The 23,354-nt window shown below is 44.1% G+C and overlaps 1 protein-coding gene across 1 annotated transcript in view; it reads left to right on the forward strand.

The window, feature by feature from the left end:
* Positions 1 to 599: 599 nt before the first annotated feature.
* LOC311127195 (erlin-1-like) overlaps positions 600 to 23,354 on the forward strand; it is a 28,304-nt gene continuing 5,549 nt past the window's right edge. Inside the window, exons 1-7 of the mRNA XM_084158984.1 lie at positions 600 to 669; positions 16,709 to 16,837; positions 16,955 to 17,036; positions 19,633 to 19,679; positions 19,775 to 19,836; positions 20,450 to 20,575; positions 20,684 to 20,757. Of these exons, the coding sequence (XP_084015110.1) occupies positions 16,725 to 16,837; positions 16,955 to 17,036; positions 19,633 to 19,679; positions 19,775 to 19,836; positions 20,450 to 20,575; positions 20,684 to 20,757 (504 nt within the window). The 5' untranslated portion in view covers positions 600 to 669; positions 16,709 to 16,724. The remainder of the gene's footprint in view (positions 670 to 16,708; positions 16,838 to 16,954; positions 17,037 to 19,632; positions 19,680 to 19,774; positions 19,837 to 20,449; positions 20,576 to 20,683; positions 20,758 to 23,354) is intronic.

Raw genomic sequence — 23,354 nt, forward strand, 5'->3', positions numbered from 1 at the left:
GGAACGAGGCAGTTGATGTACTGGCTAAACAAGCACTTAGTATTGGGCATGTTAATGTTGTAGTTTCAATGACCAAGGCAGAGGGAAAAAGCCTGATGTGGACAGTGATGGTGCAGAGATGGCAGTAGCAGTGGAATAGAGATACTAAGGGCAGGCATTTATTTCAAGTACAGAGGAAAGTCGGGGAGGGGAGGACGGCAGGAAGGGACAGAAGAGAGGAGGCTATTTTTACAAGATTAAGGGTGGGACACAGCCAGTTGAATATGACATTAAATGTGATAGGAAAGCATCCAACAGGAAAGTGTGATTATTGCCAGGATACGGAGACCGTGGAGCATGTATTGCTACAGTGTGGGCAGTATCAGAGTGAAAGAGAGAGGATGAGATCTAGTATGAGGGAGAAGGGGATACAGGAAATTAGTTGAAAGAGTATATTGAGTAGAACGTCATTAGATATAGTCTCAAATATTGTATATTTTTTAAGAGCAACGGGGCTGGCAGGTAGGATTTAGTTACTCCCTGTCTCTGGCCCACATTCCAGTACAGCAGGTGGCGGTAATGCACCATAACGTTGGATGCCAACCACCGACAAACCCCACTGAAGAAGAAGGGTGTTGTGAGTCGGTGTCAACTGGATGATAAAACAAGATCTGTTGGTTCGATACACTGGTAAGGTTGTACTAAGTCTGTCAGTCTGCAAACGAACTAAACTTGGAGTTGCTATCTTAGCGTAGGTATTACTTTCTGGCACCACGTGCCAAGCCAGAAGCTGGCCAGATGCCTAACGTTAGGTAGCAAGACGGTGAACTAGCTAGCTAACGTTAGCTGCTAACCTACTTTGCGAACTAAGACGAATCGCATCAGATTATGTTAGCTAACTTGCTTTGTAGCTTGCAGTACAGCTCTTATTGTTTGTTGCTAGCTATATAACGTTAGCAAGTCAAACACCACAATTTGACTTGATAGAATGCTGACTAGCTATATATCTGACCTGTGGTCTAACTGTAAGTCGCTCTGGATAAGAGCGTCTGCTAAATGACTAAAATGTAAATGTAAATGTGGAATAGGTATACAAACACACTCCGCTAGCTGCATACGTAGCTAGGTTGCCGCAGTCCAGAGTAAGTTATAAGTTGCCAGGCTGGCAATCACTGACTGAAGCTAGTATTTGGCAGTCAGACAGAACAAGTCAGTGAAAAGGCAGAAAGATGGGGGTAGCTGGGTGTTGAGATAATAGCATAATACCAACCCAAAGATGGCGCTAGTGGGGCACCTATCTAGGATAGATAAACAGGTGCATTAAGAGTGTCTGATTAGGATGTCGTGACCTGAGTAAAGGATTATGCTAGCATTTTACCAAACTCTCCACAGTAAGTTATTCACATACACATATTAACATGGTGTCAGAGAAATGAACCCAAAGCTAAGCCCTACCTGCTCCTGAGTGGCGCAGTGGTTAAAAGGCACTGCATCGCAGTGCTAACTGTGCCACTAGAGATCCTGGTTCGAATCCAGGCTCTGTCGCAGCCGGCCGCGACCGGGAGACTCATGGGCGGCGCACAATTGGCCCAGCGTCGTCCAGGGTAGGGGAGGGAATGGCCGGAAGGGATGTAGCTCAGTTGATAGAGCATGGCGTTTGCAACGCCAGGGTTGTGGGTTCGATTCCCACGGGGGGCCAGTATATATAAAAAATATATATGTATTCACTAACTGTAAGTCGCTCTGGATAAGAGTGTCTGCTAAATGACGTAAATGTAAAAATGTAAATGTACCTCGTTGTCGGTAAACGCAAACAAGTGGAACAAATGAGCGAGGACGAAGAGCCTGTAATGTCTCTCAGTCAAATTCTGGTGCCTAGCGCCGTGGACATCAAAGGTGATTTGTATCAAAATAGTTTTTCAGTGGGAGAATGATGAAATTGCTACCACTTAGATAAAGACCCGCATGTGCAAGTGGCAACACTGCTCAGTATTATTGGAAGAGAGTGCCATATGCTTCAGCGTCACCTAGATCTGGGGGAAGAGGATAGGAAAAATTCTAAGAAAATATTTATGAAAGATTCATTTTTAACATGTGAACAAACTCATGCAGATGTCTGGTCAATATGACGAAAGGATCAGAGATAGACTTGTGATTGGCTGTAAAGATAACAGAGTAAGCGCAAGTATGCTGCCCATACCACAATTTACGCTGACTAAAGCCTTAGATACAGTTGAAGTCGGAAGTTTACATACACTTTAGCCAAATACATTTAAACTCAGTTTTAAACAATTCCTGACATTTAATCCTAGTAAAAATTCCCTGTTTTAGATCAGTTAGGATCACCACTTTGTTTTAAGAATGTGAAATGTCAGAATAATAGTAGAGAGAATGATTTATTTCAGCTTTTATTTCTTTCATCACATTCCCAGTGGGTCAGAAGTTTACATACACTCAATTAGTATTTAGTAGCATTGCCTTTAAATTGTTTAACTTGGGTCAAACGTTTCGGGTAGCCTTCCACAAGCTTCCCACAATAAGTTGGGTGAATTTTGGCCCATTCCTCCTGACAGAGCTCAGGGTTGTAGGCCTCCTTGCTCGCACATGCTTTTTCAGTTCTGCCCACAAATTTTCTATAGGATTGAGTTCAGGGCTTTGTGATGGCCACTCCAATACCTTGACTTTGTTGTCCTTAAGCCATTTTGGCACAACTTTGGAAGTATGCTTGGGGTCATTGTCCATTTGGAAGACCCATTTGCGACCAAGCTTTAACTTCCTTACTGATGACTTGATGTTGTTTCAATATATCCACATCATTTTCCTTCCTCATGATGCCATCTATTTTGTGAAGTGCATCAGTCCCTCATGCAGCAAAGCACCCCCACAGCATGATTCTGCCACCCCGTGCTTCATGCTTGGGATGTTGTACTTCGGCTTGCAAGCAACCCCCTTTTTCCTCCAAACATAACGATGGTCATTATTGCCAAACAGTTCTATTTTTGTTTCATCAGACCAGAGGAAATTCCTCCCCAAAAAAATTCTCAAAAAGTACGATGTTTGTCCCCATGTTCAGTTGCAAACCGTAGTCTGGCTTTTTTATGGCGGTTTTGGAGCAGTGTCTTCTTCCTTGCTGAGTGGCCTTTCAGGTTATGTCGATATAGGACTCATTTTACTGTGGATATAGGTACTTTTGTACCTGTTTCCTCCAGCATCTTCACAAGGTCTTTTGCTGTTATTCTGGGATTGATTTGCACTTTTTGCACCAAAGTACGTTCATCTCTAGGAGACAGAACGCGTCTCCTTCCTGAGCGGTATGACGGCCGCGTGGTCCCATGGTGTTTATACTTGCGTACTATTGTTTGTACAGATGAACGTGGTACCTTCAGGCATTTGGAAATTTCTCCCAAGGATGAACCAGACTTGTTGGAGGTCTACATTTTATTTTCTGAGGTCTTGGCTGATTTCTTTTGATTTTCCCATGGTCAAGCAAAGAGGCACTGAGTTTGAAGGTAGGCCTTGAAATCCATCACAGGTACACCTCCAATTGACTCAAATGATGTCAATTAGTTTATCAGAAGCATCTAAAGCCATGACATCATTTTCTGGAATTTTCCAAGCTGTTTAAAGGCACAGTCAACTTAGTTTATGTAAGCTTCTGACCCACTGGAATTGTGATACAGTGAATTATAAGTGAAATAATGTCTATAAACAATTGTTGGAAAAATTACTTGTGTCATGCACAAAGTAATGTCCTAACCGACTTGAAAAAAAACTATAGTTTGTTAACAAGACATTTGTAGAGTGGTTGAAAACCGAGTTTTAATGACTTCAACGTAAGTGTATGTAAACTTCCGACTTCAACTGTATATGCAGAGCAAGCGAACAGACGCAGATCCAATTAAAAAATATGAACAATGTACCTGAACAGGCATAATCTGTCAATTATGCCACTCAGAACAAGTACAGAGACTGTGTCGACAAAAAATTTAAACAAAATTTGTCGGACAGTGATGCAAGGCGGGAAAATACTAAAGATGTGTGCATGTACTGTGGATCAACACATGTAAGAGCCAAATGCCCAGCATATGGGATTATATGCAAATTCTGTGAAAAGAACCATTTTGCTAAAGTGTGCAGTCAAAGATAACGTAAACCTGTCAATCTGCTAGAACAGGATACATGCAGTGATCATAATGATGATGAAGAAGCTGACAATGCTATACATGACCAATGTCAATTCTGTTAACAGTGGCAAAGATAAATTGTTCACAAACTTAAAAGCTTGCCCCACTGACATGTGGTAACTGTGATTATGATCAAAGCAGCACAATCAAATGCCAGCTAGACAGTGGCTCAACTGTTAATGTACTCGGCTACAGAGACTTTGTGCAAGTACATTTACATTTAAGTCATTTAGCAGACGCTCTTATCCAGAGCAACTTACAAATTGGTGCATTTAACTTAGGATAGCCAGTGGGACAACCACCCTTTTTTTAAATGGGGGGTTGGGGAGGGGGAGAAGGGGGGGTAGAAGGATGACTGTTATACTATTCCAGGTATTCCTTAAAGAGGTAGGGTTTCAAGTGTCTCCGGAAGGTGGTCAGTGACTCCGCTGTCCTGGTGTTGTGGGGGAGCTTGTTCCACCATTGGGGTGCCAGAGCAGCGAATAGCTTTGACTGAACACCAGATGGGCTGCAGCGTTCTGGATAAGTTGTAGGGGTTTAATGGCACACCACATTTTGGACCCCAATGGGAGATACCAGTGGACAAGGTTACCTTTTGGAGTGAAACCAGCTGTAGAGGAATATCAGCGAAGGCAACATGATGCACTTCAGGGAATGCCAGGAATAAGCATCATAGCTGATGACATCCTGGTATACGGCTGTGGTGCTACAATGGAAGAAGCAGTGCAGGACCATGACCACAACCTAACTCAGCTCCTACAAAGAGCAAGGGAGACAAATCTTAAAGCTGAATAAAGACAAAGTTAATCTTAGGCTCACAAGTATTCCATACATGGGACATCTTTTGACAGCTGAAGGCCTGAAGCCAGACCCCAAGAAGGTGGAGGCAGTACAGCAAATTCCGCCACCTACAGACGGAAAAGCAGTGAAGCGACTGCTTGGTCTTGTAAATTACTTAGCCAAATTCTTACCTCATCTGTCTGATTTATGTGAGCAATTGCGTCGGCTGACCAATAATGATGTGCTGTGGGCATGGCTTCCTCAACATGATGCTGCATTGGAGCAAATCAAGAAATTGGTAAGCAACCAACCAATACTGAGGTACTATGACCTCTCTGAGGAAGTGACCTTACAATGTGATGCAAGTGACAAAGGCCTAAGAGTAGCGCTCCTGCAGAAGGGGCAGCCCATTGCATTTGCTTCAAGGACATTGACACCTACAGAGCAAGGATATGCCCAAATTGAAAAGGAGTGCCTAGCTATAGTGTTCGCCTGTGACCGTTTTGATCAATACCTTCATGGTAGGGACTTTATCACGGTGCACACTGATCACAAGCCGCTTAAGGTTATCTTCAAAGAACCTATTCTGTCTGCCCCGAAGTGACTACAAAGGATGATGCTCTTCCATACTTCTTTGATCTAATATAGTTTCGGAATGCTTAGGTTGTTAGGAGTGTACCAAAGATTATGGATATACTGACAAGATAGTTGTCTCTCCGCCCCTAACAATGGGAGTAGTTGTCCACAAAGCGGCACAGCAGGCTGTCTAGCTCCCACCTATCCTTTCTTTGGATTGGTAAATACATCTAATTATTTTAATACTTTTTTGAATAATCATTGAGGGTTGTTGACGTCAACCGTCTGTATTCAATGGAGAGCTATGCTACCAGCCTCAAACCATGAATATGCATAGCCATCTCGAGGCAACTCCGATATAGTGTTTTTCCTCAAAGTTGCGGGAATGTTACGTGTCCTACTTATATCAGTACACTCCTAACAACCTAAGCATTATGAAACTTCCAATCAAATAAACCTCACGTAGCAAATAAGCAATTTATTTTTCTGTTGATCAAATTCGACACTCATTGACCTACGTACAAAAACTCCTTGCTTGGTGGGTGGAGAAACGCCACCTAGAGGGAGACAGATTTTACGCCGAGTTGGGTCTCTCTCTTTACCTCTTCCTCTGCACTGATACAGTGGGGAGAACAAGTATTTGATACACTGCTGAATTTGCAGGTTTTCCTACTTACAAAGCATGTAGAGGTCTGTAATTTTTATCATAGGTACACTTCAACTGTGAGAGACGGAATCTAAAACAAAAATCCAGAAAATCACATTGTATGATTTTTAAGTAATTAATTTGCATTTTATTGCATGACATAAGTATTTGATCACCTACCAACCAGTAAGAAATCCGGCTCTCACAGACCTGTTAGTTTTTCTTTAAGAAGCCCTCCTGTTCTCCACTCATTACCTGTATTAACTGCAGCTGTTTGAACTTGTTACCTGTATAAAATACACCTGTCCACACACTCAATCAAACAGACTCCAACCTCTCCATAATGGCCAAGACCAGAGAGCTGTGTAAGGACATCAGGGATAAAATTGTAGACCTGCACAAGGCTGGGATGGGCTACAGGACAATAGGCAAGCAGCTTGGTGAGAAGGCAACAACTGTTGGTGCAATTATTAGAAAATTTAAGAAGTTCAAGTTGACGGTCAATCACCCTCGGTCTGGGGCTCCATGCAAGATCTCACCTCGTGGGGCATCAATGATCATGAGGAAGGTGAGGGATCAGCCCAGAACTACACGGCAGGACCTGGTCAATGACCTGAAGAGAGCTGGGACCACAGTCTCAAAGAAAACCATTAGTAACACACTACGCCGTCATGGATTAAAATCCTGCAGCGCACGCAAGGTCCCCCTGCTCAAGCCAGCGCATGTCCAGGCCCGTCTGAAGTTGCAGGTAGCTTAGTGGTTAAGAGCGTTGTGCCAGTAACCGAAAGGTCGCTGGTTCTAATCCCCGAGCCAACTAGGTGAAAAATCTGTCGATGTGCCCTTGAGCAAGGCACTTAACCCTAATTGCTCCTGTAAGTCGCTCTGGATAAGAGCGTCTGCTAAATGACTAAAATGTAAATGTACGTTTGCCAATGACCATCGATGATCCAGAGGAGGAATGGGAGAAGGTCATGTGGTCTGATGAGACAAAAATATAGCTTTTTGGTCTAAACTCCACTCGCCGTGTTTGGAGGAAGAAGAAGGATGAGTACAACCCCAAGAACCCCATCCCAACCGTGAAGCATGGAGGTGGAAACATCATTCTTTGGGGATGCTTTTCTGCAAAGGGGACAGGACAACTGCACCGTATTGAGGGGAGGATGGATGGGGCCATGTATCGCGAGATCTTGGCCAACAACCTCCTTCCCTCAGTAAGAGCATTGAAGATGGGTCGTGGCTGGGTCTTCCAGCATGACAATGAACCGAAACGCACAGCCAGGGCAACTAAGGAGTGGCTCCATAAGAAGCATCTCAAGGTCCTGGAGTGGCCTAGCCAGTCTTCAGACCTGAACCCAATAGAAAATCTTTGGAGGGAGCTGAAAGTCCGTATTGCCCAGCGACAGCCCCGAAACCTGAAGGATCTGGAGAAGGTCTGTATGGAGGAGTGGGCCAAAATCCCTGCTGCAGTGTGTGCAAACCTGGTCAAGACCTACAGGAAACGTATGATCTCTGTAATTGCAAACAAAGGTTTCTGTACCAAATATTAAGTTCTTCTTTTCTGATGTATCAAATACTTATGTCATGCAATAAAATGCAAATTAATTACTTAAAAATCATACAATGTGATTTTCTGGATTTTTGAAAAATTACAGACCTCTACATGCTTTGTAAGTAGGAAAACCTGCAAAATCGGCAGTGTATCAAATACTTGTTCTCCCCACTGTATATAAGTAGAACATGTGACATCCCGGCAACCACTTTATATCGGAGTTGTCTGTTGCTCGCGTATCTGCCCTCTCATTGGCTAGAATGGTCACACCTGATCTTGCCTCCTCCGGACTGCCTTCCATTTTTTTATTCATTTATTTTACCTCTTCTATTCCTACTTTTACGGAGTGTCAGAAACAACAAATGACATTTCAATGGATATATTTCTGCGCCTCTCTCAATGGTGTCCAGAGTGTTTAGATTTCCTCACTCACGGCTCTAATATAAGCACATTTTAACAATTTAGAGTAGTTATGGTATTTGTGCCTTTTAATTGGTAACGGTTTTGATACCTTGTATTAGAATCAATACTGGAACGTCTGCCAATTTACTTCTGGAGAATATGGGAGACCTAATATCTTATACCAGTGTCATGCTTCAAATATCACTGTTGTTGACAACACATATTAAAAAAATTAGGGTCCATCCATAATATATTTCTCTCGTCAATACACACACACACACACTCAGAAAACAAAAACAAACACACAAAACAAACAGTATTTGTTTAGGAACGTCTTTCTTATAATTTAAAGTAAATTCTTCTCCATCGAAATATTTTTTTATTTTATTTTGTACCCACATGGTAGTTCCTATGCAAATGTACGTGTATGGTTTAAATGTATAGCTGGTTTCCCAATCATAACCATCTGTTTTACCAGTCCACTGATCGTTATAATAAAAAAAATTAAACCTGCAGGAATATTTTCTTCTATCTCAGGATTGTGCCCTGGGATGACATAACTCGTAACCATGTAATTTCATCCCATGGCCGCTTCTCTGCTTCTACAGAGAAACGCAACCCCTGTCTCTGACCAGGATACTTCTGCTTCAACAAAAATATCCCAATCGGAGATGTCGCTGCATCAACAGGGTGTTTGCCCTAGAATTACTTATTTAATTAAAGATATCTCTTTATTATAAGACTTCCTAACTAAAGATTCTAGGACTTTCCCTATTCAGAAATTACTCTGCTACTACAACAGCTTCTAACTAGGGGTGTCTTTGCTACAACAAAGACATAATGTGGACAACCTGTCCCAGAACAGGATTTTCTATGATGTTTAAAAGAAAGTCACTCACCCTTAATTTATTTTGTCAGTTCGGAATGGCGTATCCACTCACGCTTCTTGCTAGGTCCGAGGCGGGTCCCTCCCGCTCTACTTAGTCGGAGTGTGGGCTCCCTGAGCCACGTCTAACGCAGGCCCTGCGTGCAGTTAACCTCAGTCTCCCCTGGAGAAATCAGCAAGTGGAGTTAGCATCCCATCCTCGTCACCAAATTGTGGTGGGAATTCTAACCAAACGGAGAGAGACTGTATTCTTCAAAACAACTTTATAAGATTTGCAAAAATGAAGCAGCCAACAATCACCCAAATAGTTTAAGGTTGAAAGACCAATGAACAGAGCTGTCTCTCTCCTTTTATAGAAAGTACATCCTTTTATTTTTGTGACAGTTAGCAGATGTGCAGAAACAGGCCTTGGGAACAAGTTGTAAAAAGTAATTTGGCTCGTCTGTTTAGATCAAGATAGCTGATATCGCCACCATTCTCTGTTCCTCCCTGCACTTCCCACATAGCTAAATTCCTGCCGATCGTAAACACAGGCGGTCACATACTGCGGTTGCAACTAAGTGACTCATAAATCTGATAAATCACACAAGACAAGTTTGTATCAGTAAAAAACACTAGCATCAATCAATGGACAATTCTCTAAGTAAAAAATAGCATAGTATGTCTAGTTAAACAGCATAGTATGTAATTAATGAATTTCCTCCACAAATCGCTGCCAAAGGTGCTTCAACAAAGTACTGAGTAAAGGATCTGAATACTTATGTAAATGTCATTTCATTTTTTCATTTTTATAAATTAGCAAACATTTCTAAAATGTTTTTGTTTAGTCATTATGGGGTATTGTGTGTAAATTGAGGGAAAAAATGTTTGCATATTTGTGATACTGAATATCAGATCTTCAACCAAAACCTAATATTAGTGTTATGGTGTTCTTGGGGTCATAGGCAGCATTCCTCCTCCTCCAAACACAGCGATTTGAGTTGATGCCAAAGAGCTCGATTTTGGTCTCATCTGACCCCAAGACTTTCACCCAGTTCTCCTCTGAATCATTCAGATGTTCATTGGCAAACTTCAGACTGGCCTGTATATGTGCTTTCTTGAGCAGGGGGACCTTGCGGGCGCTGCAGGATTTCAGTCCTTCACGGCGTAGTGTGTTACCAATTGTTTTCTTGGTGACTATGGTCCCAGCTGCCTTGAGATCATTGACAAGATCCTCCCGTGTAGTTCTGGGCTGATTCCTCACTGTTCTCATGATCATCTGTCATGTTCGTTGAATGCATACTACATGTTTATTAACTAAGTAAACACACAAAACAACAAAAGCAACGTAACGTGAAGCTCACAATGGCTACAAACTAACAAGCCAAACAAGAGTCAAGATCCCACAACATAGGTAGGCAAAATGGCTGCCAAAGTATGATCCCCAATCAGAGACAACGATCGACAGCTGCCTCTGAGGTGCGGACTCCGGCCGCAAAACCTAACTTAACAGGGGAGGGTCCTGGTGGGCATCTAGCCTCGGTGGCGGCTCCGGCTCCGGGCGTGACATCCTCTCCCTTACTGCCTCCCCGATGCACCCCTGTTCCGGTCTGGACCTCGGCGCGATGCTTCCCCTCTCAGTCCTCCCACGATGCACCAAGCCCTGTCTGGACTCTGGTGTGGGAGGCCCCGACCCTGGAGAGGGGCTGACGTCTGGGCCTGGACCGGCAATCCCCCTGCAATGCAACAAGCCCTGTCTGGACCCTGGTGTGGGAGGCCCCGACCCTGGAGAGGAGTTGAACTGGACCCCGGTGGATCGGACTGCTCTGGCACTGGAGTGGAGCAGCTGACCGGAGCTGGACTGGGCACCGGTGGAGCGGACTTCTCTGGCACCAGCCGTACCGGCTGAGGACACGCACCACTGGTCTGGTGCGAGGAACAGGCATGGGCTGTACCGGGCTGGGAACACAGACCACTGGTCTGGTGCGAGGAACAGGCACGGGCTGTGCCGGGCTGGGAACACAGACCACTGGTCTGATGCGAGGAGCAGGCACGGACCGTGCCGGACTGGAGACACGCACCACTGGTTTGGTGCGAGGAGCAGGCACGGGGCGTACCGTGCTGGCGACACGCACCACTGGTTTGGTGCGAGGAGCAGGTACGGGCCGTACAGGACTGGATACACGCACCACTGGTTTGGTGTGGGGAGCAGGTACGGGGTGTACCGGGCTGGTGACACGCACCACTGGTTTGGTGCGGGGAGCAGGTACGGGGTGTACCGGGCTGGTGACACGCACCACTGGTTTGGTGCGGGGAGCAGGTACGGGCCGTACTGGTCTGTGAAAGCGCACTGGCGGCACAGTGCGTAAAGCCGGCGTATAGCCTGGTGCCTGCATGGACACACTCTCTCCTCAAAATGAGTGCGGGAAGTTGGCTTTGCTAAACCTGGCTCCGCCAGCCTCTGCTCTAAGGCCCGAGTTCTCTGCTGCTGGAGGGTGAACTCCTCTCTCAGCTCCCCCTGTTACCTGGCCTGCTCCTCTCTCCGTGCATCCACTAATTCCTTCTCCCTTTGGGCCTCCTGCAGCGCCTCCTTCTGAAGTGAGAGCTCCTGCTCCCTCTTCTCTAACAGCCCCCGTAATGTGGTGGCCTCCTCTCTCATACTGCTGATCCGCAGGTCTTGGAGGATCTCTACAATAGCGTCCTCCTCCTCCACAGTCAGCCCTTTCACGGCCTCCTGCTGCTTTGTCGACCACCACGTGTGCCCCCCCAAAAATCTTTCTTGGGGCTGTCTCTCGGGCTTCAGCCCTCCTCCATTACCTCACCGTAACGGACGGCTTCCTCCTCGGTAATTCTCCCCCAACCGAGGAGGACATCTACCAACGTTGCTTCCCCCTGTGTCTAGGGTGTTTGCTCCTCCTGGGCATGCTGCTTGGTCCGTTGGTGGTGGGATCTTCTGTCACGTTCGTTGAATACAGGATTGGACCAAGGTGCAGCGTGGAATGCATACATGTTTATTAACTAAGTAAACACACGACAAAACAACAAAAGCAATGTAACGTGAAGCTACACACAAACAAGCCATACAAGAGTCAAGATCCCACAACATAGGTTGGCAAAATGGCTGCCTAAGTATGATCCCCAATCAGAGACAACGATCGACAGCTGCCTCTGATTGGGAACCACACCCGGCCAACATAGATCTACAAACATAGAATGTACACATAGAAATACACAGCCTCACCAAACCAACTAAAGAAAACCGGTCTCTCAAGGCCAGGGCGTGACATCATTGCAACTCCACGAGGTGGAGCCCCAGGCCGAGGGAGATTGACAGTTCTTTTGTGTTTCTTCCATTTGCGAATAATCGCACCAAATGTTGTCACCTTCTCACCAAGCTGCTTGGCGATGTCTTGTAGCCCATTCCTGCCTTGTGTAGGTCTACAATCTTGTCCCTGACATCCTTGGAGAGCTCTTTGGTCTTGGCCATGGTGGAATCTGATTGATTTGCTTCTGTGGACAGGTGTATTTTATACAGGTAACGAGCTGAGATTAGGAGCACTCTCAATAAGAGTGTGCTCCTAATCTCAGCTCGTTACCTGTATAAAAGACACCTAGGAGCCAGAAATCTTTCTGATTGGGAGGGGGGTCAAATACTTATTTCCCTCATTAAAATGCAAATACATTTATAACATTTTTGACATGCTTTTTTCTGGATTTTTTTGTTGTTATTCTGTCTCTCACTGTTCAAATAAACCTACCATTAAAATAATAGACTGATAATTTCTTTGTCAGTGGGCATATGTACAAATTCAGCAGGGGATCAAATACTTTTTTCCTCACTGTACGCTACATCAGCGGGATAGAACGGCTGACTCTGGTTATACAAGGGGTGGCAGTCTGTGTACATTTGTAAACAACATCTGGTGCATAAAATCTAATACTAAGAAAGTCTCGAGGTTTTGCTCGCCTGAGGTAGAGTATCTCATGATAAGCTGTAGACCACACTATTTACCAAGATACTTTTTATCTATATTTTTTGTAGCTGTCTATCTACCACCACAAACCAATGCTGGCATTAAGATTGCACTCAATGAGCTGTATAAGGCCATAAGTAGACAGGAAAACGATCATCTAGAGGCAGCGCTCCTAGTGGCCGGGGACTTTAATGCAGGGAAACTTAAATCCGTTCTACCTAATTTCTACCAGCTGCAACCAGAGGGAAAAAAACTCTAAACCATCTTTACTCCACACACAGAGACGCATACAAAGCTCTCCCTCGCCCTTCATTTGGCAAATCTGACCATAACTCTATCCTCCTGATTCCTGCTTATAAGCAAAAACTAAAGCAGAAAGCACCAGTGACTCGGTTAATAAAAAAGTGGTCAGATGACGCAGATGCTAAGCTACAGGACTGTTTTGCTAGCACAGACTGGAATATGTTCCGGGATTCTTCAGATAGCATTGAGGAGTACACCACATCATTCACTACCTTCATCAATAAGTGCATCGATGACGTCGTCCCCACAGTGACTGTACGTACATACCCCAACCAGAAGCCATGGATTACAGTTAACATCCGCACTGAGCTAAAGGGTAGAGCTGCCGCTTTCAAGGAGAGGGACTCTAACCCGGACGCTTATAATAAATCTCGCTATGCCCTCCGATGAAACAGTCAGAGTCAATACAGGACTAAGATTGAATCGTACTACACCAGCTCTGATGCTCGTCGGATGTGGCAGGGCTTAAAAACTATTACAGACTACAAAGGGAAGCACAGCCTTGAGCTGCCCAGTGCCACAAGCCTACCAGACGAGCTAAACACTTCTATGCTCGCTTCGAGGCAAGCCACACTGAAGCATGCGTGAGAGCACCAGCTGTTCCGGATGACTATGTGATCACGCTCTCCGTAGCCGATGTGAGTAAGACTTTTAAGCAGGTCAACATTCACAAGGCCGCAGGGCCAGACGGATTACCAGGACGTGTACTCAGAGCATGTGCTGACCAACTGGCAAGTGTCTTCACTAACATTTTCAACATGTCCCTGACTGAGTCTGTAATACCAACATGTTTCAAGCAGACCACCATAGTCCCTGTGCCGAAGGACACTAAGACAACCTGCCTAAATGACTACCGACCCGTAGCACTGACGTCTGTAGCCATGAAGTGCTTTGAAAGGCTGGTCATGGCTCACATCAACACCATTATCCCAGAAACCCTAGACCCACTCCAATTTGCATACCGCCCCAACAGATCCACAGATGATGCAATCTCTATTGCACTCCACACTGCCCTTTCCCACCTGGACAAGAGGAACACCTACGTGAGAATACTCTTCATTGACTACAGCTCAGCGTTCAACACCATAGTGCCCTCAAAGCTCATCACTGAGCTAAGGATCCTGGGACTAAACACCTCCCTCTGCAACTGTATCCTGGACTTCCTGACGGGCCGCCCCCAGGTGGTAAGGGTAGGTAACAACACATCTGCCTCACTGATCCTCAACACGGGCCCCTCAGGGGTGCGTGCTCAATCCCCTCTTGTACTCCCTGTTCACCTATGACTGCATGGCCAGGCACGACTCCAACACCATTAAGTTTGCTGACGACCCAACAGTGGTAGGCCTGATCACCGACAATGATGAGACAGCCTATAGGGAGGAGGTCAGAGACCTGGCCGTGTGGTGCCAGGATAACAACCTCTCCCTCAACGTGATCAAGACAAATGAGATGATTGTGGACTACAGGGGGGAAAAAAGAGGACTGAGCACGCCCCCATTCTCATCGACGGGGCTGTAGTGGAACAGGTTGAGAGCTTCAAGTTCCTTGGTGTCCACATCACCAACGAACCATCATGGTCCAAACACACCAAGACAGTTGTGAAGAGGGCACGACAAAGCCTATTCCCCTTCAGGAGACTGAAAGATTTGGCAGATTTGGCATGGGTCCTCAGGTCCTCAAAAAGTTATACAGCTGCACCATCGAGATCCTCCTGACTGGTTGCATCACCGCCTGGTATCACAACTGCTTGGCCTCCGACTGCAAGGCACTACAGAGGGTAGTGCGTACGGCCCAGTACATCACTGGGGCCAAGCTTCCTGCCATCCAGGACATCTATACCAGGCGGTGTCAGAATAAGGCCCTAGAAATTGTCAAAGACTCCAGCCACCCTAGTCATAGACCATTCTCTCTGCTACCGCACGGCAAGCGGTACCGGAGCGCCAAGTCTAGGTCCAAAAGGCTTCTCAACAGCTTCTACCCCCAAGCCGTAAGACTTCTGAACAGCTAATCATGGCTACCCTGACTATTTGCACTGCCCCCCCCACCCTCACCCCATCCCCCTCTTTTACGCTGCTGCTACTCTGTTTATTATTTATGCATAGTCACTTTAACTCTACCCGTATGTACATATAACCTCAATTACCTCGACTAGCCAGTGCCCCTGCACATTGACTCTGCACCGGTATCCCCCTGTATATAGCCTCCCTACTGTACTTTTATTTTACTGCTGCTCTTTAGTTATTTGCTTAAATTTTTTTACTTAACACTTTTTCTATTTTACATTTTACATGGTTAAGGGCTTGTAAGTAAGCATTTAACTGTAATGTCTACACCTGTTGTATTCGGTGCATGTGGCAAATAAAACTTGATTTGGTCTGTACATTTCTTTGTTTGCTGAAATCCATACCTTTTAATGCGCATTTGGAGACGTAGACATACTTAGTCGGCGATTCAAGTGGCACATGCGCGTTCACGCTGAGTTGCCATCTTAGAGGAACAGAATCTAGGAAAGAGTCGGTATTTGATTGTTTTATTAAAAAGTATGGATTTCAGCAAACAAAGAAAGGCACGCAACAACAGAGGACAAACAGGTACACGGTAAGTGTGTAAGAATTTAAATTTGAGGTGTCGACTGCATAGCGACGGTGTGGTGGAAGAAGTACACAATTCTCATACTTCAGTAAAATAAAGATATCTTAATAGAAAATGACTCAAGTAAAAGTGAAAGTCACACAGTAAAATACTACTTGAGTAGAAGTCTAAAAGGATTTGGTTTTAAATATACTTGTATCAAAAGTAAGTGGAATTGCTAAAATATACTTAAGTATCAAAAGTAAAAGTATTAAATATTTCAAATTCCTTATTAAGCAAACCAGACGGATAGCCAGGGGCACACTCCAACACTCAGACATAATTTACAAACAAAGCATTTGTGTTAGGTGAGTCCGCCAGATCAGAGGCACTAGGGATGACCAGGGATGTTCTCTTGATAAGTGTGTGAATTGGACCATTTTCCTGTCAAAATGTAACGACTACTTTTGGGTGTCAGGGAAAATGAATGGAATAAAAAGTACAACTTTTTCTTTAGGAATGTAGTGAAGTAAAAGTTGGCAAAAATATAAGTAGTAAAGTACATATACCCCAAAAACCTACTTAAATATTACTTTAAAGTATTTTTACTTAAGTACTTTACACCACTGCATAGCAAGTTTGAGGTTCATTAAAAAAAAAATAACTCTAGTCTGCGTTCAACGCCGTTGAGGTACTTGGCTATTGTGACTGTAACAGAGGGTGACTGTGTGTTTGCGTCTCTCTAGTCTAGGTGAATGCTGGCCAGTATGAGGCTACACAGTGTTTGTCAGTTCGGATTTCTCTTTCTTTTGCTCTCTTGTTCTCGCTCTCTCTCTCATTTCCGTTCTCCATCTCTGTAAGCCTGTTTGTGTGTTGTAGGTGAGTCCTGGTGAGGATGACGATGACGCACGTGGGGGCAGTACTTGGTGCAGTAATAGCAGTGATGGCCATCCTGTTTCACTCTTCCATTCACAAGATAGAGGAGGGACACCTAGCTGTTTACTACAGGTATGATCCCTGACCCCCAACCCTCTACGAGTCCACATCCTCCATTTACCAGGTAGTGAAATGCTGTGTAGAGTAGATTCATATTATTGGTTCATTTCACTGTTCGCTGTGTTTCAGAGGAGGAGCTTTACTAACCACACCCAGCGGCCCTGGATACCACATTATGATGCCCTTTATTACCACCTACAGATCAGTACAGGTACTACTTGTTGTACCTTTTTTTTTTAACTATAAAGGCCTTGTTGGAGCCCCCCTTCGGGCCGATGATGCGTCTTGAATGTCAACATTCTAACAGTCTAAAAAATGCATTTCATATATGCTATCGGAAGAAAAATATTTTAGTTGTGTTTTATAAGGTCTTGGGTAACATTAAAATATGAAAGAATATATTTAAAACACAACAGCGTTTTCATTAGTTTATGTAACTGTAGCCTATATGTACAAATGAAGAACGACTAAAACACCACAATTCCAGTGTTAAAATCCGTTAAATAAACACCATCACAAAGATCATTCATTATTAATTTGTTAAGGGTGTTAAGGGCAGGTCTTAAGGAACATTATGAATTAAAGAAAATGCGTTTCGAAAGAACAGAATGGCACAAATACACTTCATGGCGTTGTCATGCTGAAACAGGAAAGGGCCTTCCTCAAACTGTTGCCAAAAAGTTGGAAGCACAGAATCGTCTGGAAAGTAATTGTCTGCTGTAGCGTTAAGATTTCCCTTCACTGGAACTAAGGGGCCTTGCCCGAACCATGAAAAACAGCCCCAGACCATTATTCCTCCTCCACCAAACTTTACAGTTGGCACTATGCATTCGGGCAGGTAGCGTTCTCATGGCATCCGCCAAACCCAGATTTGTCAATGGGACTGCCAGATGGTGAAGCGTGTTTCCACTGCTCCAGAGTCCAATGGCGGTGAGCTTTACACCACTTCAGCCGACACTTGGCATTGTGCATGGTGATCTTAGGCTTGTGAGCGGCTGCTCGGCCATGGAAACCCATTTCATGAACCTCCCGACGAACAGTTATTGTGCTGAGGTTGCTTCCAGAGGCAGGTTTGAATTCGGTAGTGAGTGTTGCAACCGAGGACAGACGATTTTTACGCACTACGCGCTTCAGCACTCGGCGGTCCCGTTCTGTGAGCTTGTGTGGCCTACCACCAGAGTTCCTCTGTGGAGATGGGAGAACCTTCCAGAAGGACAACCATCTCTGCAGCACTCCAACAATCAGGCCTTTATGGTAGAGTGGCCAGACGCAAGCCACTCCTCAGTAAAAGGCACGTAACAGCCCGCTTGGAGTTTGCCAAAAGGCACCTTTAGACTCAGACAATGAGAAACAAGATTCTCTGGTCTGATGAAACCAAGATTGAACATTTTTGGCCTGAATGCCAAGTGTCACGTCTGGAGGAAACCTGGCACCATCCCTACGGTGAAGCATGGTGGTGGCAGCATCATGCTGTGGGGATGTTTTTCAGCGGCAGGGACCGGGAGACTAGTCAGGATCGAGGGAAAGATGAACGGAGAAAGTACACAGAGATCCTTGATGAAAACCTGCTCCAGAGTGCTCAGGACCTCAGACTGGGGCGAAGGTTCACCTTCCAACAGGACAACAACCCTAAGCACACAGCCAAGACAATGCAGGAGTGGCTTTGGGACAAGTCTCTGAATGTCCTTGAGTGGCCCAGCCAGAGCCCAGACTTGAACCCAATCGAACATCTCTGGAGAGACCTGAAAATAGCTGTGCAGCAACGCTCCCCATCCAACCTGCCAGAGCTTGAGAGGATCTGCAGAGAAGAATGGGAGAAACTCCCCAAATACAGGTGTGCCAAGCTTGTAGCGTCATACCCAAGAAGACTCGAGGCTGTAATTGTTGCCAAAGGTGCTTCAACAAAGTACTGAGTAAAGGGTCTGAATACTTATGTAAATGTGATATTTCTTTTGAATAAATTTGCAAGAAATTCTAAACCTGTTTTTGATTTGCCTTTATGGTGTATTGTGTGTAGATAGATGAGGGGGGGGGATGTTCTTCCATTTTAGAATAAGGCTGTAACTTAACAAAATGTGGAAAAAGTTAAGGGGTCTGAATATTTTCCGAATGCAGCATATATTAGTTATTTGAGTGTTGCAAGTGCACGCCCATAAGTTATATATTAAAACAGTGCTCAAGGGATCATTTTTAAGAGTTGTTTGGCAAGGATAGGTGATTTGGAAACTGCATAATCTACTCTTTCTGATACTATATAGACATCAAAAATGTCTTACCTGCTTGTGACTGTAGGAGAATTTGCAAAAGTAACTTTTTGTCACTCAGTTTCGTTTCACTGCCTCTGTGTCAATTCCATGCTGGGCTGTTCATCAGATTAATTCTTCATATACAATTTAACAATTTGTAATATTCTCACCCATCATACTATGTATTTAGAAATTATTTTAGGTGCATTTTTGATGGGCCATTAACTGATCAGGCTGACTTCCAGTGAGTGACTGGCGGTGAATGAAGAGCAGGGGGGAAAGAAATGACATGTCCTCTTAAAACGGAATAACACATTCTGTTTGTGAGATTAACATTCCAACAACGACAGTGTGTTATATAGACTTATTTAGGAAAAGTAAAGGATGAGGGGTGGATATGACTTTAAAAATGTAAAAGTACATTCATTTTTAGTCAGTATGACACACTCTCAGCTCTCCTAGTGTTAACCCCTAAACCCTGACCTCAAACCCTAGATACCACATCATGCTGCCCTTTATTACGTCTACAGATCAGTTCTGATAATTAACTCTCTGTTCCAGACGACTCTTCAAACTGATGAGATAAAGAACGTGCCTTGTGGAACCAGGTGAACAGTTACATGGTGATGGCTGTGTGCTTGTATGGCGGGGGGAATTGTCCATGTGCGTGACCATATTACTGATGTGCGTGTTCTCTCCACAGTGGAGGAGTGATGATCTACTTTGACCGTATAGAGGTGGTCAACATGCTGGTGCCCTCATCTGGTAATACCTTCTGAAAACTTTTCTAGCAGAGTGGATCCCTAGGACACCTACAGATAACTGCCAAAATAAAGGAAACACCATCAAAGCACTGGGCCACCACGAGCCGACAGAACAGCTTCAATGTGCTTTGGCATAGATTATACAAGTGTCTGGACCTCTATTGGAGAGATGCAATGCCATTCTTCCACGAGAAATTCCATCATTTGGTGTTTTGTTGATTGTTGTGGAAAACACTGTCTCAGACGCTGCTCCAGAATCTCCCATAAGTGTTCAATTGGGTTGAGATTTGGTGACTGAGATGGTGACACCCTTTAAACCACCCATTCACTCCTTTGAGACTCCTCTATCAATGTCACAGATCTCTTCTTCTAACCATGGTAGCCAAAATAATTGGCAACTGGGCATTTTCATACATGACCCTAAGCATGATGGGATGTTAATAGCTGAATTCAGGAACCCCACCTGTGTGGAAGCACCTGCTTTCAATGTACTTTGTATCCCTATTTTGGCAGTTACATGTATGTTGTCCCCATTTCTATGTAGGTCGAAAAGGGGTGGGGTGACGTTTCTACTTTGCTAGTGTATACTAATCTCTCTCTTTCTCACTTCACAGTGGTGGACACAGTAAAGAACTATACAGCTGATTATGACAAAACTCTAATTTTCAACAAGATTCACCATGAACTCAACCAATTCTGCAGCGTACACACTCTACAGGAGGTCTACATCGAGCTGTTTGGTGAGTACACACACACTCACTCAATTCTATAGCAGTTAAGACACTTCTGTACATCAGTGTAGATGCCCAGTGTAACTCTTGTTGCCCTCCTGTGTCTCGGGCTGTCAGACATTATTGATGAGAACCTGAAGATCGCTCTGCAGAAAGACCTCAACTCAATGGCGCCTGGACTGACAATACAGGTACACACACTAGCGTTGGGGTCAATTATATACACACACACACCAGGTTTGGGGTCCATTCCAATTCAGCCAATTCAGCAAAATTGTATTTGTAATTTCAGTTTACTTCCTGAATTGACTGAATTAAATTGGAATTGACCCTGACTAGGGCTGTGGAGGTCATAAAATTTTGTCAGCCGGTGATTGTCAAGCAAATAACTGCCGGTCTCACAGTAATTGACCGTTAATGAACACGTTTAGCATCTCCTGGCTTCCACGCATAGCCTACAAGCCACTGATGCAGACCTTTGGAACATGTACATTTTAACAAGTCTAATAAATTAATGTAATATAGCCTACACCTTCACAATAAATCCATTATTTATTTTAGACGAGTCTAAAGAAACATGATATGAAGAAAATGTAGTCTATTTCAGAAGAACAGAACAGCATACTCTGAGTTGTCCTTATGTTAGGACCTGAATATGCCATATGGCTGTGGGTGATTTTTAATACATTCTAAGGCTGCATGATGCGATGATTTGAAAAAAGTTGCATGAAAGGCATGAGCTCTGCTTTTTTTTTTGTGCAGGCTGTACACACTTCATCAGTCTCTCATTCACAATTTGGGCTGAATATTATAATTCCCTTCTCCTGGCTGAGTACCGAAGCACCACTCATTCACATGGCTCTCGGTCTCATGATCGGGTTTTTCTCACAGGCTACAAGTGAAATTCAATTCCGAGGCGCATATTGAAGATACTGGAAGTACTGTCCACATTTACTTTTCGTCAGCCAACAAGTTGAGTAGGCCTAATGAACAGCAAAAGCACTAGCCTATGTCAATCCCCATAGTACAAAAGTTGACCTATTTTGTGCAACAAATAAATATTCCAAACATAGTCTGGGACAGTTGTGGGATTCGATAGATCCCAAATTAATACAACCACTAGCATAAAAAAAAAAACTGTTTTAAGCAATGAGCCTGACGCAACAGATCAGAACGTTTAGCTTGAAATGTTAATTAACTATTAGGCTATTTCTTCACATTATAAGCGCAGCAATGTGCACACGGCAGTAGGCTATAAGCTCAACTGTTCCATTAGCAGGAAAAAACCATTCTCAAAAGTGACTGCAAATGCGATTATGCATTTAATGCTTTTATTATAACGGTGCATTTTTATGGTGAATTATCTTCCCCAAACATGAAGCTCACGCGCTGCGGATGTATGCCATTTAGGCTCTACACCTGTTGTAAAGCGGATTAATGTGCTTCATTTTAATTTGTAATTTGGACACTTTAGTTGTGATACAAATCTTATCAAACATATAGGCCTATGGGCTAGGCTACATGAGGTGCGCGACTATAATTTGAAAAAGTCATGCACTGTTTCTTGCCTTAAGCTGGACGTCATTCACAAGTGACAGGCTAATATTGTCACCCATCAGACTATTCTTGATTTAATCTTGTCTTTACATATTCTAAATAATATATGTGTGAAATTTTTGGGGGATTTAGAATGGACCATTTATCATGCACCTGTCTCGAAATACTTGTCATCTATGCACTTAAATAGCAAATGGAGGACGCTTTTCCCGTGGTTCATTTTCATGCCAGCCTGGTAGGCTATACTCTTGTTGTAAAGAGAAGCAATGTGCTTAATATTAGGAAAGTAAATAAATATAGTAGGCCTAGCCTATAGAAAGCTGATGGGATCCTCCTTTTAATAGAGGCCATCACTCTGTTTTCTCACACAATTGCATAGCCAATAGAAATGTTGCGCAACATGAGCTCATGGGCTCTCATGAAGTGTTTGATTAGATTTTCGAATACATTTGCAGTGATGTCAGAGTGATTTAATACATTTGCAGTGATGTCAGAGTGATTTAGAGGGACAATAGAGTGCTGAGTACCAGGCAGTTAGCAAGTTTTTTAGGTTACTAATGACCATCAGCAGGAGAAGGAGAAGCCTAATTACCGTGAGTAAACGGTCACATAGTGTGGCGGTAATACGGTCAACTTAACAGCCCTAATCCTGACACACACACACACACACACACACACACACACACACACACGCGCTTGAGTAGTGGGGCACGTTCTGCTGGATGCAACGCTTTGGAACGTTCAGATAGTAATATGTTATGTATACTGAACAAAAATATTAACGCAACATGCAACAATTTACAGTTACAGTTCATATAAGGAAATCAGTCGATTTGAAATAAATTAATTAGGCCGTATTCTATGGATTTCACATGACTGGTAATACAGATATGCAAAGTAGGGGTGTGGATCAGAAAACCAGTCAGTATAGGGTGTGACCACCATTTGCCTCATGCAGCGTGACACATCTCCTTCACATAGAGTTGATCAGGCTGTTGATTGTGGCCTGTGGAATGTTGTCCCACTCCTCTTCAATGGCTGTGCGAAGTTGCTGGATATTACTGGGAACTTGAACACGCTGTCGTACACGTTGATCCAGAGCATCCCAAACATGCTCAAAATATTTTCAGATGACATGGGGCCGTGCATTATCATGCTGAAACATGCGGTGATGGCTGCGGATGAATGGCACGACAGTGATCCTCAGGATCTCGTCATGGTATCTCTGTGC

Source organism: Coregonus lavaretus (genome assembly GCF_964263955.1).
Source record: "Coregonus lavaretus genome assembly, chromosome: 1".
Taxonomy (NCBI): domain Eukaryota; kingdom Metazoa; phylum Chordata; class Actinopteri; order Salmoniformes; family Salmonidae; genus Coregonus; species Coregonus lavaretus.